This window comes from Mixophyes fleayi, chromosome 6 (assembly GCF_038048845.1).
Source record: "Mixophyes fleayi isolate aMixFle1 chromosome 6, aMixFle1.hap1, whole genome shotgun sequence".
Taxonomy (NCBI): Eukaryota; Metazoa; Chordata; class Amphibia; order Anura; family Limnodynastidae; genus Mixophyes; species Mixophyes fleayi.
The window spans coordinates 98,924,543-98,940,633 of NC_134407.1; the positions used below are offsets into that span (position 1 = coordinate 98,924,543).

The window sequence follows — 16,091 nt, forward strand, 5'->3', positions numbered from 1 at the left end:
TCATCACAATTTATTTATATAGAGACACCAATTCCGCAGCATTGTACAGAGAATATTTGCCACTCACATCAGTCCCTGCCCCCAATGGAGCTCACACTCTAAATTCCCTAACACACACACTAGGGTTAATTTTGTCAGAAGCTGATTTACCTACCAGTACTGTTTTTCAGGAACTTCTCCATTTTTCATATAGCTCTTTCTCCTCACACTCCCTCCCCCTCACCCCTCGTGCAGCATTTAAGGAAGGTGAGTTTTATTGCTTTGCAGGCTTTTTATTAGCGCTTCGGCTAGGGCGAGTAGGAGGCACCTTAATAATAGAGGACTGTCATATTGAGAATATATTGCCGTAAAACTAAAAAGCTTGTAGATGTCCATCCACTAGGCTTCTAGCTATGGGATTCTTAAGGCCTTCTGTGTCCTGTTGTGTACTTAACTACAATTTAGTAATCTTATAAGGCAATGACTAGCTCAATTAATTTGTATAAATGTTAACAATTTATATGTAGTGAATTTGCTTTGCAAATGAACAAGGTTCTCTGTTACAAATAGTCAATCCAGAATAAGAATCATGTGCACACACTGAATGGAATAATGTAACTTAGTAGAAACATCAAAATACTTTATTATCTGAAAACTGAATTCAGGGCAATTTTATAGTTTAAATAAACGCAAACCCATGGTAAATAGTTGCCCAATGATGAAATGGAGATTTTTGTGAATAGATCCTGAAATTGAGAACATAATGATTCCAAATCCGAGAAAGAAATGCATTAATGTATCATTGTATGTGTGGCAAATTTATTATAACTTATATTTAAAATAATCAGGCACCTTTTTCAGCATATGCAGCTTGTGGGATCTACCTTTCAAAAAAAAAAAAAGTGATGGCAAATATGTTTACAACCAATTGCTGATAACACAATGTTGTTGGACTGGACTTCTATTGCCAGTATAAAGTCTATAATCAAGATTTTCAATGTTTTCATGTTTGAGCAACTTGTAATCTGGATTGATCAAATTATACCAATATACGAACATATAGTAAATGAATAAATCGATTTTTTTTTTGTGGACTTTATTTATGAAAATTCTCAGGGACTAATTAGGTCAAATTAATTAAACCCTTGTTCCTTTAGTATGCTAGATACACACACTACTAGATCTTGTTCCTTTTCAATTTGTTCCTCAAGCAGAAGCACAAATTCGGTATGCTCCCACCGCCACTCCCACAGCATATTACAAATCTCACTTCATTTGAAATCTTCAGTACACAAAAACAATTTACAGTATGTGATGGCACGCCTTATACAGTGGACTCATAATTGGAGCTTCAGGTTGAAAGAGTTTAAGTACCTAAGGTGCAAGGCAGGGTGTTTAAAAATTACTTTTAGGCTACATCCAGATTTCATTTGGATCATAATTGAAGCATTTTGGTGTGTCCGAAAATACAATTCTATGTGATGTTATAAAGAAACAACCCCAGCAAACACGGACCACCAGGATTAGGATCTAATATTCCATGTCCCTGGTGTATGCTCACTTGGACATAGCCTTAAAGTCTATTTAAATGAAATGAATACAGTCCACTAAAGGTGGACATAAGCTTTTGTTACTTTTTTTAATGCTGGCAAGTGAAAATTAAATAAAAGTACATCAATCCAGATAATGTTCAAATCGCTGGAGATCCAAAATAGGTTGACCTTGATGGACTGGTGTCTTTTTTCAACCTCATCAACTATGTTACTATGTTTAGCAGGCTCCCTACATTTTAGGACTCTATCTGGCCCACAACATATGCTATACGTGTACATCAATACTTTGTGTGCTCATTCTTATCTTAAATTTACTTTATAAAAAGAAGAAAAATAATTTAGTCAGATATGTGCAATTGGGCTTTATGATGAAAACTCTTACCAATATGACATTATGTGGTGATTGTGTGTAACTGGAAGTTTTGGTAACAGTTTGAGATATTATGAATGTAATAATATTACGCTAAAACCCTTGATAGAGCTGTTGCGATTTACAGGTTTGTGTTCATACCAAAGCTTTAGAGGAACCATTATTAACAATATTATTGGACGCTGATAGCAGAAAGAAAACAAAGCAAGGTAAAAGAAGCAATTTCAATAAAGATTATCCAGATCTTTTACAATACTCGGTGGCAGAAGCATGAGACATAATTCAAAACAATGACTTTCTCTATGTGATCGTTCCATGGCAAGAAGAACCTGCAGATCATTGATTGTGTGGTGAGATCTTAGGAACAGGCTCGCATGGTCTTCTAGCAGGAAAAGTATAGAGCTGTCCTTACAGTAAGTAACAGTTTGACACAAAAGTTTCTTTATAATTTTCCCATAGAAATGGCTGTTTATCATCCTTGGTTTCTGGGCAAAGATTTGACAAAAAATATATATTTATATATTTTCTTCTTTCTAATGAATAAAAATAATTTAAAACACTAGAGGCTATACATGACTATATAGATGCTGTTCATTTATAAATAAATATTTTACACTTCTTTCAGTCTTTGTATTCCTGCTTCACGCAGGCCTAGTGAGTGACTTCACTTCTCCAGTCACATTTACACTTGCTTCTATATTGTTTTGCAAGTCTGGATATGTCTTCAAGTTCTGTCAATAGGTCTTTATTCTTTTTTTTTTTCTTTTTTTTTGTAGTTTATTTTTGGAATCAACATTCATCTTCGACCTCTCGGATTGGCGGTATCAAGCTGCTCGTCGATTTGTATTGATTAATCTGATTAGCCATGTGTGTGCTCATTGGCTTAATCTGAATGTTTCTGGGATAAGCGTTTTCCATTTCATCTGTATACCATTTCTTTTCTGCTGTAGAGCAAACCGTTGGAATATAAACGGGGAAAGCAGGGAAGGTATAACACAGCAGGGAAAATGGCAGATATGGAAACATGGCAAATTTAGTGAAAGAAAGTTTAAAAATAAAGATAAAATAAATAACAGAATAGTATGAAAGAAGAAAACCATCATTTGCCAAACAAATGATGAAACAATATAGCAGAAATGGACAGACAAGGTGCATAATAAAAAGATGATAGTGATGCATGAGGAAGAAGTTCACGGAAGAAAATATATAGTATTTTTGCGAAAACAGAGATAGAAGCGTAAGGGATTAGTAGCAGTAAGGTGTAGGCAGGAAACAAATTGTAAGGGTGGGTTTTAAGGAAAGATAAAATGGGAGAAAGGGAAATAGGCATAGTTAGTGCTGGAAGCCAAATAATTCAACACTCATTAAAAGAATAAAAAAAATAAAAACATGATGAAACAAAAATAAACTGTGTGAAAAAGAGAGAACCAGCAGTGATGGGGCATCCAGCAGCTACAAATCTAATTTCACAGCAACTTAGTTACATTGTAATGGTTTCTGATCTACTTAGCCTAGCAGTACAGCTGATAATTATTTTGCTTGGCACTCTGGGATCTCTTTATTACATTAGGTTTCTGTTTACACCAATATCTTATTCAGTATTTACATGGTCTCAACTTGATCAAGCAGCAATTTCATGTATTGCCAGAGGGTCCTCTAGAGCGCTGCAAACCCTGACTAAAACATTGTTTATTTGTCTTAAATAAGATTTGGTTTTCATTTGACAGTGCAATCTGACTCCTCCATATTTATACTTGGGTTAGCTTGTATAAGGCACACACACACTGGTGTTAAAGTTGCATATCGATTGCAAGTTAAGCATATGTAAATGGATGTGAAATGGATGTACTATTCAAGACCGCATATATTTAGGCATTTAACTGGTGTTGCACTGCAGTGTGAATTTTGTTATATTAATTTTCATTTATCTCATTGAAATTATAAGCACAATGAGATACAGTTGACAAGCGTTTGGCATGAACAAGATAACTTCCTGTTGTTTTTTGGTTTTTAACAGATGCATGTTTAAAAAAAAACAACAGTTTGAATGCAGTTGTAAATGCATCTACACACCTAAACATATCATCCATAAATGCAATGCAGCTTATATGCATTTTCACTTGCAACAAAAACAGCATTGCAAATGCCAACCTAAGAGTCTACTCATACAATGTCTATTGATGAGGGAAATGATATTTAAGCTACTTTGCTAGCTCACCCAGTTTGGCAGGGTAAGGGTTAACTGTCTCTCTAATAAAACTCTAATATTTCAGTTTAATTCGTGTTCTTTTAAAGCTCCCAGATCTCTTAGAACACATCACAGGCTCTGAATTATGAATGAGGTTTTAAAGAGACGGATCTGGATGCATCGTTTTAACAGTGGGTTGTATTAAAACACTGAGATGTGTACACATCAAAATAATTTCAGCTCCATTTAAAAAGCCATTTAGTTGGTATGTGACACATAGTGGGACATATTTCATTCGGGAACAGCCAATTGTGCCTCAAAGCAACCTTTCAATGATAGTGTGTTAAAAGCCTATCCGTGATCATATGAACACATTTCATAGATAATGTTTAGGATTATTATTTTTTAATACAGTTTTTATCTACTTTTTCTTATACACCCCCACCCACACTTTAGCTTATGATGTCGCCTCTGATCGTCCGTAAAGATTTTGTTTCTGTTTAGAGAAAAGCCTGGGTTTGTTTTTTTATGTGTGCGTAATACAGGAAAGCAGGTAATATAAACTTATGTGTTCCTAACAAATTAAATTTTCAGTAGATGCATCTAAAGCTGTATATTCTCAATCCTCTGCTCACTAATAAACAATCTGATACAAGTTGCTCTCGTGTACCTCTTTACCCACCTGCCTATCTTAAAGGAGAAGTCCATATTTATTTTTTAAGCTATGACCACTGGTAAATGTGAGCCTATATAACGTGTGTTTTTGTACAGTAGAGATCCTGTGCTACAGCAGGTATTGCATTGCTCTATATACAGCAAGATTCATGTTGGTGCTTTCTGTATTAAAAACCTTCAAACTGTTAGTGTGTAGTTACAAAGAAAATATACCAAGTATTTGTATTCAGTCCCCCACAGTACCAGGTTACAGACCCATTTCAAAGCAGAGTCAACTAAATAGAGTCGAGATTTGAAAACATTTCCATGTGTGTACATAATATTTCAAACACTCTTTCAAATAGTATACTATGCACATTGACTTTGCTAGAATAAAACATAACGGCACTATAGACAGGTTTTCAATGGCCATTGGTCATATCATTGAAATTTGTAAGGAACCTTGGTTAGTCCATGCTAAAATAATACTTCTGATTTAAATAGACAAAGAACAAGCTAATGATCTGGAAATTTATCTTGCCCAACTAGAGTGTCCCGGTCTAAATAGTGTAACTGAAAGAACAAACACAGAAAACAAAACCAATGTGGCAGTAAAAATTGACATATGAGAAAGGAAGATATGACAATGGGGACAACCAATCAAAAAAGCACAAATAGGGTACATGCGAGAAGGCAAGCAAGCTGACAATGAGGAGCCACATAAAGACAGTAGCGCCAGAGCAGCCACTTCAGATTAGGACTCTTAGTAAAAGCTGAAATCAAAGTAGAACAACATTACACAGAACACAATAAGATAAACAGGAAAATACCAAACAGTGTGAACCCCTTGGCAGCTGGAACAGCCTGTAGTGTCCTACATACTACCACACTACATTGCATAGTCCTAGCCTTCCAGCAGTAAAGGGGGTTTGGACTGATTGACCTCTGTCATTATATATATCTGTATGTTTTTCATTGTTCCACACAGGGTTTCACAAGGACAGAGTTAAAGGAGAAAGAAGCCCATAGAAGCCTCTAGTGCATGCAAAACTGGGATGATCCATACCTTGGCCCATTCTATTCGTCCTTGTTGCAATTTAGAGAGAGAAGTAATCTATGTGAGTCATTCCAAAGCCTTTAACACAGTTCAAATCCTTGCATACGTTATGTTGGTGGGTAGAACTGTATTACATTTTATATCTTTAGATTGTGATCTAGTTTCATTAGTTTGCTTACCCTGATTCCACTAGCATGAGACAGTATGGAGCATTGTTACAGTTGTGTGTTTATTATGGTGTATGTGGTTGCCAAATTACTTTTAGCAAATTAAATACACAAGGGAAAATATAGCCTACTTTGTGTCAGTTAACATGTCTACAATAGCCTTTACTCCAAGAGTCTATCCAGTTATCCTTAAGTGTAAAACCTATTTCTATAACAGTAGCCAAAACACAGATATTTTATCCCTTAAACATTGTCACTTGAACTAATTAAAAATTTAATATTGTTAGTATGTACCCACTCATCTCATTCTAACATTTATGATAAATGTTCAACATGTTCCATTCAAACATCATACTTAGGGGTAGATTTATCAAACTTTCTAAAAAGAAAAACGTGGTGGTGTTGCCCATAGCAACCAACCGGATTCTCGATAATCATTTATCCAGTGCATTCTAGAAAATAGCTACAATCTGATTAGTTGACACCTCCACTTTTTGCCTTTTAGAAAATTTCATAAATCTATCCTTCAGACTTTGAATGACACATTTTAAAAAGAAAAAAATATAGGTTTTAATATGAGCACTAATGATCTGTAAGACATATTTGTTTAAACACTTGAAATATTGTTTCTTGCTGAACAATCTCTATATCTCTTATACAGTGTTTTCATTACAAAGGTGCACAGCTATCTTTGCAAAATGCCATATGAAGTTGATGAAAAAAACTTTATGAACCACACCTTTTACCACTATGTCTGCCATGGAGGAGGGGGGGGGGTTCATTTTCAAATGTAGACAATTCAACTACTGTCTGCGACTGTAGAGTAATTTAGAATGTGGCAGCTAGTTTTAATTTCTGCTTCCTCCTCTCCATTATAATCTCTGTAGATATGCAAAGAGCTGGAGAAACACTCATGCACTTATGGAACTCAAAATCTACACAGATTATAAAGTAAGGGAAACAAAGATATTAAACGCTACATTTCAGAACGTGTTGTCCATTTCTCAATATCCCAAATCACAATTTTGTCTTGACGTTTCTATGGGTTAACAAATGGGATCGCATAGGTTATAACACAACCTGCAGTGCATATGAAAGCACATAATCTATAAATGATTCACTTCAGCTTGAATGGCAGCTGGTGTAATATTAACCAACCAAATAGAGGCAGACACAAGTTTTTAAGAAATCTTACTTATCACTTATCCAGACCCTACAATGGCTATGGATAGCAACTGCAAAAATAATGTATCATGCACATCTGTTCACATTTGCCTAAACAAAATACCAAGCATTACAAACCTTGTTCACATATTTTTAACAGACCCTTAAAGAGAACATTTAAAAGAGAGCATCTGTAATTTAGTCTGCTGATAACTGTTGGTAGAGGCTCAAGCACACGTCAATTTTTGACCAACGTAGTACAAATTAACCAAATAGCCATATGAAATCAACTTAATTTTAGGTACAATAGCCAAAAAAGTGACATGATGAATAGATCCTCCGCATAATCTTAAGTGTTCTGGTAGTTAGGGGGAAAGGACAGTGTATGCACGTCCTCTTAAAATAATATAAGCAGTTTAAGATAGACCTGAGGTATGCAAGAACGCTGCAGTTTAGAAGGGAGAGAACTACACGTCCTATTCTGAATAAATACTTGTCAAGCCACCAAGGATGCGATACAACTTGTGTTCTACAGTAATTTTTTGGTATCACTTTTTCTTCCTCCATTTTTGCAAAAAACAGCACAAATATAAAGTGAAGATTTCTCCTTTTATTCTCAAATATTTTGAACAGAATTAGTTTACAGAACATACACAATATGTGTGCAGAGCTTGGAAACATGCAGCAAAGTGTCCAGAGTGGGAAGCTTATAAAATGAGCAGGTAAGGCACTGTGCGGCTTTGTTTTGGAGAAGTTGTGTGATGTTGGCACTACATTATTTTTCTAGACATTTTTCCTCCAGGACAGCGCATACATTGCTTAGTTTACAGGATAAAAAAAAAAGCCTTTCTAATAGCAATTTTAATATTGTTGATGTGAAACAGAAAACATATTCTGATTATAATGTCAGCAGTGGAATAAACTGTATATATGACTCCACCTCTACAGCTTCACAACATTCCAAGTCAGTCTTGTTGTCAATCCCTCTTAATCCCTAACTAAATGCAGGTTCTTATTTTAGACAATGGGGGGTTTAAGACAATGAGAAATACACATTGTCAAGCATTTCTTTACTGTGAACTAGTGACGCAACATCACAACACAAGTTCATTACTTTACACAACACTCAAAATCTGCAATTGAGAATGTGCTCTACATCCTGTGTATGATTAGGCACCTTTTGGCTGATTAGGATATATCTGTTAAATTCTAGATCCATGTTGGTTACCCTGCGTGTGTTCAGGTGTATCCAAAAAAAAACTAGAATGCAGAACACTATTTTGTGTTGTAATATGTTTTTTCTGCACGAATAATGCAACTGTTTTAACTAAGAGACAATTCTCCTTCTTTTAAGTTAACTGCTCATTTTTTATGACAAATAAAACGAACAATTGGAGTTTTTTTTATATTTATAAAACATCCTAAAATACATAATAGTTTTCAGTAATATTGTTATGTTTCTTTAGCATTCTGCCACTTCTTTTTAGCTGTATGACTAGAATTTAGCTGATGACAGAATTCTGTCTTGTTTAAATCACCTAACATTGCTACAACCAAGTTACATATCGTATCTATAATATATAGACAAAAGCAATTTGAAATATGGTCTACACTATAGTATGCAACCAGTGGCTGTACAACTGTTAAACTGCAAACCATGCACATAGAGCGATTCTTAACCATTAGAGTAGGGTGGTATTGTATGCTGCTTACAGCAATTCATTTTACATGACAGCAAAGTGTGGTGCTGTTACAAATACAAACAAAAGAAACCTGCCTTACCATTTAGGGCTTATCTACCAGTGCCCTCTCTTATTTAGAGAGGGCAGCAAAATTGCTTTTCTCCGTTTTATTTTACAGTTAATTAAGGAAGAAAGGAAAGCTCCACCCATTTACTGTCTGTAATGCCCATACAATGGCTGTACATTCCAAAAATAAAACCAGCCATCATGTAAGGGTTGGGCTTTCTTTATGGCCAACCTTTGCCCGAACATATAGCCGACGACCTACATTCTTACTGGCTAAGTAGATATTTAAAATGTCCTTTCTTATGGTAGCTGCACATTTCAGCTTTTATTATTTGGTCATCTTTTACAATTGGAAAACCACAATATTTATAATTAATGAGTTGTGGCATTGCCACTTTGATCAAGAGGCTTTTTCCTGTCTGTGCTGGATTTCAGCTCAGCATGTTAATGCTTCATATCCAAGATCTAATCCACATTCCACTGGATCTTCCAGAATTTGGTAAAATAAACTACAATGCAGATGGTGAACTGATCACCGATAGGAATCGGACACTCAGCGTATTCTTATTTCTGGTCTAATGTCTGTATGTGTGACCACTGCCATAGTTTTTCATGCGAAAAAGACTTGTAATGTAGCATTGTAATTCCAAAATACAACTGCTCAAGGCTGGATTAGAATTTGTGGTCTAGGTCTATGTTAGCAATGCAAGCAACTCAACAGCAGGGATAGAGAATGATCATTTCTGTAGCTAGGAAACTACAGTAGTTACAAAATCCAACTAAGCCAAGTAGACATTTTACAATAATTATTTTAGAAACATTCACCCACATGTACATCCATGCAAACACGGATACACATGCGCATTAGAAGAGAAAGGCGCTTTGGCACATATGGTGTCAAATACATATGACACAGAGATACACACAACTTTACATCACTCATTTAAGGAAAAATATATTAGTTTTGAACAAATCTCTGTCTCACTCACTCTCTATATATAAGCTCATCATGCTAGCTTATGTGTTTTCGCCTCTTTAGTTTATATTCCCCACATCTATAAAAGTTTTGCAGGGATTTTTGGTGCTAGCAAACTGTTTTGATGACTACAGTAATAAATAACTACTACACAATAACAATCAAAGCTTTTTTAAATAAATTATGATAAACTGACTTCAGTTTTCTGCTTCACATGGCTGTCTGTACATAGTCCACACAAAATGTGTGACTGTTAAATACCTGGTATAAAGTACTTAATCCGGTAGGGTTTGCTGAAGTGTGACAATGGATCTGTGTTTATGGAATATGATGTTATTACTGTAATGAAGATCACTAAATTGAGAGCACATATCACAGTATGGTGTCATTAATATATCTTTATATGGAAGGACACCATAAACCATTGACAGTTCATGTCCATTACCAAACAAAAGCAAATAGTCCATTCATTTAAGAGCCACATAGACATTATGCAATGTGCGTCTCTCACTGCCACTATTAATAAGTGTCTGGAAGGTTTCAACAAAGTAGGATTAGTAAATTATTTACATATTTAAATAAGCTATTGCTTTTTTATTGCATTGTTTATCACTAGCCTCATTGGCATCACATCATTTTTGGCCTCTCAAAAACTGTAAAGACATTTCATAGTTAATACAGTGAATATAAGTGTGGTGCTATTCAGAGTACTTAAAGGTTTTTTTTTTTTTCCCTCTTTAAAACAACCTCACACATTTTAGTAACTTCCCAACCGCACAACAGGGCCTGGACTAATTCAGTGGTGGGACAACCCTTTAAAGGTAATACAAATGCATACATGTGTTTATTGCAATTATAAATATTTCTATATCACATGTGGATTATCAGGCTAAAATCTCATGGCCCAATGTTTCCCAGCAGAGCTTACACCCACATTAGGAAGTTTATTCTGATGCACCTGATAATACTATGGTAGTCATAGCAGCTTCATTTGTGTAGAGGTTGATACCATACATCGGAGGCTATTAGAAATGCAATTCTTAACATTTAAGAGTAGTGCCAAATAAGAGACAAAAGTACTTCTGTAAACACAAATACTGAAAGTGACTTAAAGGTGATAAATTCAATTGCTGAACTATATAAAGAATTATCGTCTTTCCATGCTCTTCGATCCCTTTGTCTATTTAGATGCTTATGTAGCCTCTGTCATGCAGAAGGCCAATGTTCGTTCACTATCTGTGCAGTAAACATTGGTAAAGTGTTATTTGGTGGCTCTCTAGGTGTGAAACTACAAGCCCCAGCATGCATTGCCAGCGTGCAGCAGGCAGGGTATGCTGGGACTTGTAGTTGCACAACAAAGGTTGTCCAGGCCTGCACTATACCATTTCTTTAGTAGATGCAGATATGTTTGGGAACTTGAAGTGTCACGCAAAAATAAGTCGCTTGGTTCCCTGTAATTGTCAACAACTAAAAAGTGACTTTGCATGTATAATTTTGGTTCAAATAACCCGCTCTATTTGTAGACATCTTGCCACGTTACCATGTCCTATAGGACTACATGTAATAAGAAATAAATGTGGTTCCCTTGGAACCTCATTTCAGGACTACCTTACTCAGGACCTGATTAGTGGTCCAGGTTACCCTAAGCGAATACGATTGCAATGCCACCCTCGCCTTCCACACCAGGCCAATATGTGGTAGGTAAAAACTAGCCCCTTCTTAATTTAAAATTTGGCGGTCTTCATCCCCCACCCCTCAAACAATGTTTATTTTCCTGTGTTTTAGAAACTCCTCTCCACTTGGCTTTTTCAAAAGATTCACAACAATTTTCCATCCCCCCTCCTGAAGTCTAGCGCCCTAGGTTGCAACCTAGTAAGCCTATTGAATAATTAGGCCCTGGCCATACTCTACCTGTCACAGATCTGTTGCTGTGCAAGCTGGAGGAAGTCTGCATGGGACAGAGCATAGCACTCTAAATAAATTGCTCTCCTTGGTAAATTCAATTATAGTGTTATATGTTTGTTGCCAGCATGCTTCTGGAGGGTTTGCAGAGAAAAGTTTTGTGAACTACATTCCATTTATCTCAAACAATGAGCAAGCTTGGTTTAAATTAATAATACCTTTGTAGAGGAAAGACCATTTTCACCTTAACAATCTTTTGACAGTCTCCACTCATGCTATCAACTGACTTGTTATAACCAAGTGAAGTGCAAGTAAAACAGAATGTTCAGTTACTTCTATTAACACATAATGAAATATGTCCCTTAGTAGCATGGTAGGATAAACTACTGTTGTAGTGAGTACCAGACTCATGGAACAAATGCATCTACACTAGATGCCAAGCAGAACATAGACTTCTCTTGGAAATGTAACATGTTTGGCAAAAAAAGTTTAAGAAAAATCATAATATATGAAATAAAATAATCCCAACTACCAGCCAGCTGCTGACGTTCTACATTGCTTTCCACCAACTGTGTTCCTGAAGAAAACAGCTGTCTCAGAGACCAAATTCTCTCTTCCTTTATCTAAATATATATACATTGCATTATGACTGAACTATTGAAACCTGTAAAGCTTATTCAAGAAACTATAAAACTCAACTGACATTCACACAAAGAAACAGCATAACTTAGATTACCCAGTTGTTCTCAAATATTCTTCATCAAAAGCGATCTGCCGTATTATATATGGTCTGTAGTCACACAGCTTCTACCATCTTTCTTACCAATTTTCAGATATCAGAGCAACAAAAACCGCTGACTGATTAAAAATGGCACCACATCCAATAGCTTAATTTGCCTAGTATTCCTATGGTTTCACCTGCTTAAAGAATAAAATGATAATAAATATAACATGCAAACAAATACTGTTCGGAGTCACATATAACCCCAGAGGCGATAAATTCCATGTCACTGATTTTAACAAATGATTCTGTCCATCTCCTAAAATCTTTCTGAAGAATGGCACATCATAAACATGGCTCAACTTTTATGTTCTGTTTCAGCTCCCACTAATGTCCATTTGATGTGAGCTTACACTTTTACTGTGATTCTAATAGTTGCCGGCTGAAAAGGTGGGTAACGTTTGAGTTTTGGATTTGAGAAATGCTTGGGTACCACTACTGGGTAGGAGGTCAGTAAATAAAGAACTGCAATGCATTCATGACCAAAACAAATGAGGGAGCACAGTGTACATGAGGCAGGGAAGAAGAGCTGCACTTCTGACATGGATGCGGCAGGGGAATGGATGCACACATGGGAAACAAAGTCACACATCAGGGCTGCTTTTATGTTTTTGCCATAAGTGTAGCATGTCAACAAGTTCTGTGGGATAATGTTTCATACCTTTTATAGCCATTGACTAAATAGTATTCACTTCTGCACCCTGTTTAGACTAGTCTCCTATGCCACTCCAACAAACTATAATGTATTTTTGGTGGGTGTGGGAGAGAACCTTCATTAACAGATACTGTATCTGAGCCAAACTTTAATACAATGAGTCCTATACCCCTAAACCTTTTTTTTTTTTTTCTGTTTTTAGCTTTAGCAGTTGTGTAGGGTTTAGCAAGTGCAGGAAGTAGTCCCTTTGCTGGTCTTGAAGTCTGCAAAATATTGCTGCACAAAATAGTTAACAAGAATCATTCTATAATAATACCGCCCTGTCCTCAATACCCCATCTTTCCCTCCCACAGTGTTGCCCTGTTCACAGTCTGTCTTCCAGCACGTACTTCTGTTTGTCGCGGGCGTCGCGAGCCTTGACACGGTTCTGGCGGTTAGCCGAGGCTGGGATGGAGTGAACAGATGAGCTTTTTTTGCTAGAAGAGTGTGAAGAGTGCGAGGAGTGAGAGAGGCTGGCACGAGACTGGCTGGCATTATGGTCGAACTGCATCAGGCAGAAGATGAGGTCCGTGGGCACCAACTCAAACTCGTATGGAGGGTTTGTTATTACATACCTATAAGAAAAGAGGTAATTTCTCTATCATGAAAACGTAAATACTTTATTAATTTGTTAAAGTTTCTGAGCTTTTAAGAGACTTTCATTCATTCAATAAAAGTCATTTCATTCATTCAAAGTATGAACTTAAATCTACAACATTGGGTGCATCTTTCCCAATTCAGAGAGATTTATCAATTGTAACACTAAGGGGGAATTCAATTCAATGCGACGATCCATTGGAGCCTCGTGTGATGTGCACCTGTACACACTTCCATGTATTACGGCAACTAAAACAATGCTGATGTTTACTCTCACCGTCACATGAAGCTCTAACAGGACTTTGCTAGTAACTGAATTCGTAATAAATGTGTAATATATTTAGTAGAAGTGGGTCCACACCACAAAAAAATGACGGTGTCTTTTTTACATGCTGGCATGTAATTAATCAGAGAACAAACCAAAATATAGTAGGATATTTTGTTTCTCCTTAAGGGAAACTATTCAGGCAACAGCTATTCTTCTGAAGAAGCCACACATGAAGTGGAGAAACACCATAAACTTTATGTTGTTGGCTGGACATTATACTGCTATTCTGTGGGTCTCTTATAAAAAGTGACGTTTTCACCGTTGCACGTCCCAATAAGAAACAGAGATGGAACATCGTTTTGGAATTTATACTTACACAGTCTTCTACAGCAGACTAGGTCACATTGACATCACACAATTTAATTGATTTAGGCAGCATATGGTAAAACTGCTTGTTCCCAAATATGAACAAATTATATATTTTATAAGCTCAGATGTAGTAATTGTTTTTCTATAAGAGAGCTGTACGGTACTGTGTTCACCTACCTTTTGGTACACTGACTGGGTGTGCTTAGATGGGCATCACGTAGTCGGTATATGCCAAAGCAAAGCATGTTGTAGGTTTTCAGAGCTTTGCAATAGAGATCCCCATAACATCCACCATCCTGAGGAAAAGCATAAGCCCAGTACAATAGATAGATAAAGAGGCTGAACATCCTGATACTTGAAAGATTATAATTGGCTTGGTACAAAGTCTTCTGGAATTATAAATGTGTGCCTGGTTTATTGTAACTAGTAATTTTGCTGTGAAACAACGACTAATTATTATAATATACGCTTTCAAGGTTTGCACATGTGGTAGTCAGTTTATGTAATTATATACAGATTAGTAGCTCTGCAGTAGATAACAAATTCAAGCAAATTTTGCAATTATCATATTATTTGTTGTGTTATAGCGCATTATAACAATGACTCCATAACACCAATATTGTGAGCAATCCTCACAACACATTTAAATGCTGAAATAGGTAACCTATAGATTATTAGCCAGTTCATATGCAGACTATGAAACACAGCATCTTTATATGGCATGCAGACCACCAACCAAAAAAATGTATTAAAAAAATAGAAAGAAACTCTTTAAATTTTGTATGTAACATATCCTTACCCCAAGGTCAGCAAATGGGCCATCATACAGAGCCAGCTGTGCTACTCGGCAACGGTCCCTGTTTGCTAGAGTTTGTGGGGTGCTGTACCCTCCACGTAATGCATTCTCTTCTGCTATAAGAGCCTCCAGCTCTGGTGTTGCACCTCCAGTCACCAGCGTTCTGATCAAAGTTAAAATGTTATCATTGAAGTAGGTCTAGAAAAATTAAACAAAAACAAAAAAAGTTTATAAGTATAGTCACAGCCAACCATTTAAAATTCAGGAATGCAGATATATCAGATGTGTCTCCTCTGCTTTGCAGCTCTAGACCACTAGGACTTTCGATTCAATGCAGAAAACACATTGGATCAAAAATGTCACCAATGTTATGGAGATATTTTATTCAAAGCTGTATGTCAGTATTGTCAATAATAAAATGTTTAAAATAAAAAGGGGGGTCTTATGTATCAGCATTTTACAATTGTATGTATTAGTAGAAAAAATAGGTACACCAAAACAGGTGTGAATTATAAATGTGTGTCTGGTGTATATTTATGAGTTGATGGAGCTGAAGGTCATAAATTACTACCATATAAATAGAGAAAGCCTCATAGAATCAAGGGATCCCAGATTGCCTGGTACGCAGCGTATCCCATTCTTTAGCCAGGTTATTGAGGTAAACCTCTAACTCTGCCATGTGCAGGGCCAGATTAACCATAGGGCTAACTGGGCTACAGCCCAGGGGCCTATGGCATCCAGGGGGCCCTTGAAAGTGCTCAGCAGCAGTATTGATCGGTCGGGGGCGGTCCTTCTCCGGCGTGCTGTAGTCTCCTAACTGAGGAGATC

General features: G+C 36.4%; 1 protein-coding gene across 13 annotated transcripts in view; it reads right to left on the reverse strand.

The window, feature by feature from the left end:
- Positions 1-584: 584 nt before the first annotated feature.
- The window catches only part of KCNMA1 (potassium calcium-activated channel subfamily M alpha 1), a 407,193-nt gene continuing 391,686 nt past the window's right edge, over positions 585-16,091 (reverse strand). For 7 of the 13 annotated variants that reach the window (XM_075217089.1, XM_075217091.1, XM_075217096.1 and 4 more), the window contains 5 exons: positions 15,267-15,461; positions 14,645-14,763; positions 13,584-13,808; positions 5,811-5,830; positions 585-2,846 (listed from right to left, as the gene is read on the reverse strand). In XM_075217089.1, the coding sequence (XP_075073190.1) occupies positions 2,692-2,846; positions 5,811-5,830; positions 13,584-13,808; positions 14,645-14,763; positions 15,267-15,461 (714 nt within the window). In that variant the 3' untranslated portion in view covers positions 585-2,691. The remainder of the gene's footprint in view (positions 2,847-5,810; positions 5,831-13,583; positions 13,809-14,644; positions 14,764-15,266; positions 15,462-16,091) is intronic. The other 6 variants (XM_075217090.1, XM_075217100.1, XM_075217102.1 and 3 more) reach the window with 3 other exon arrangements.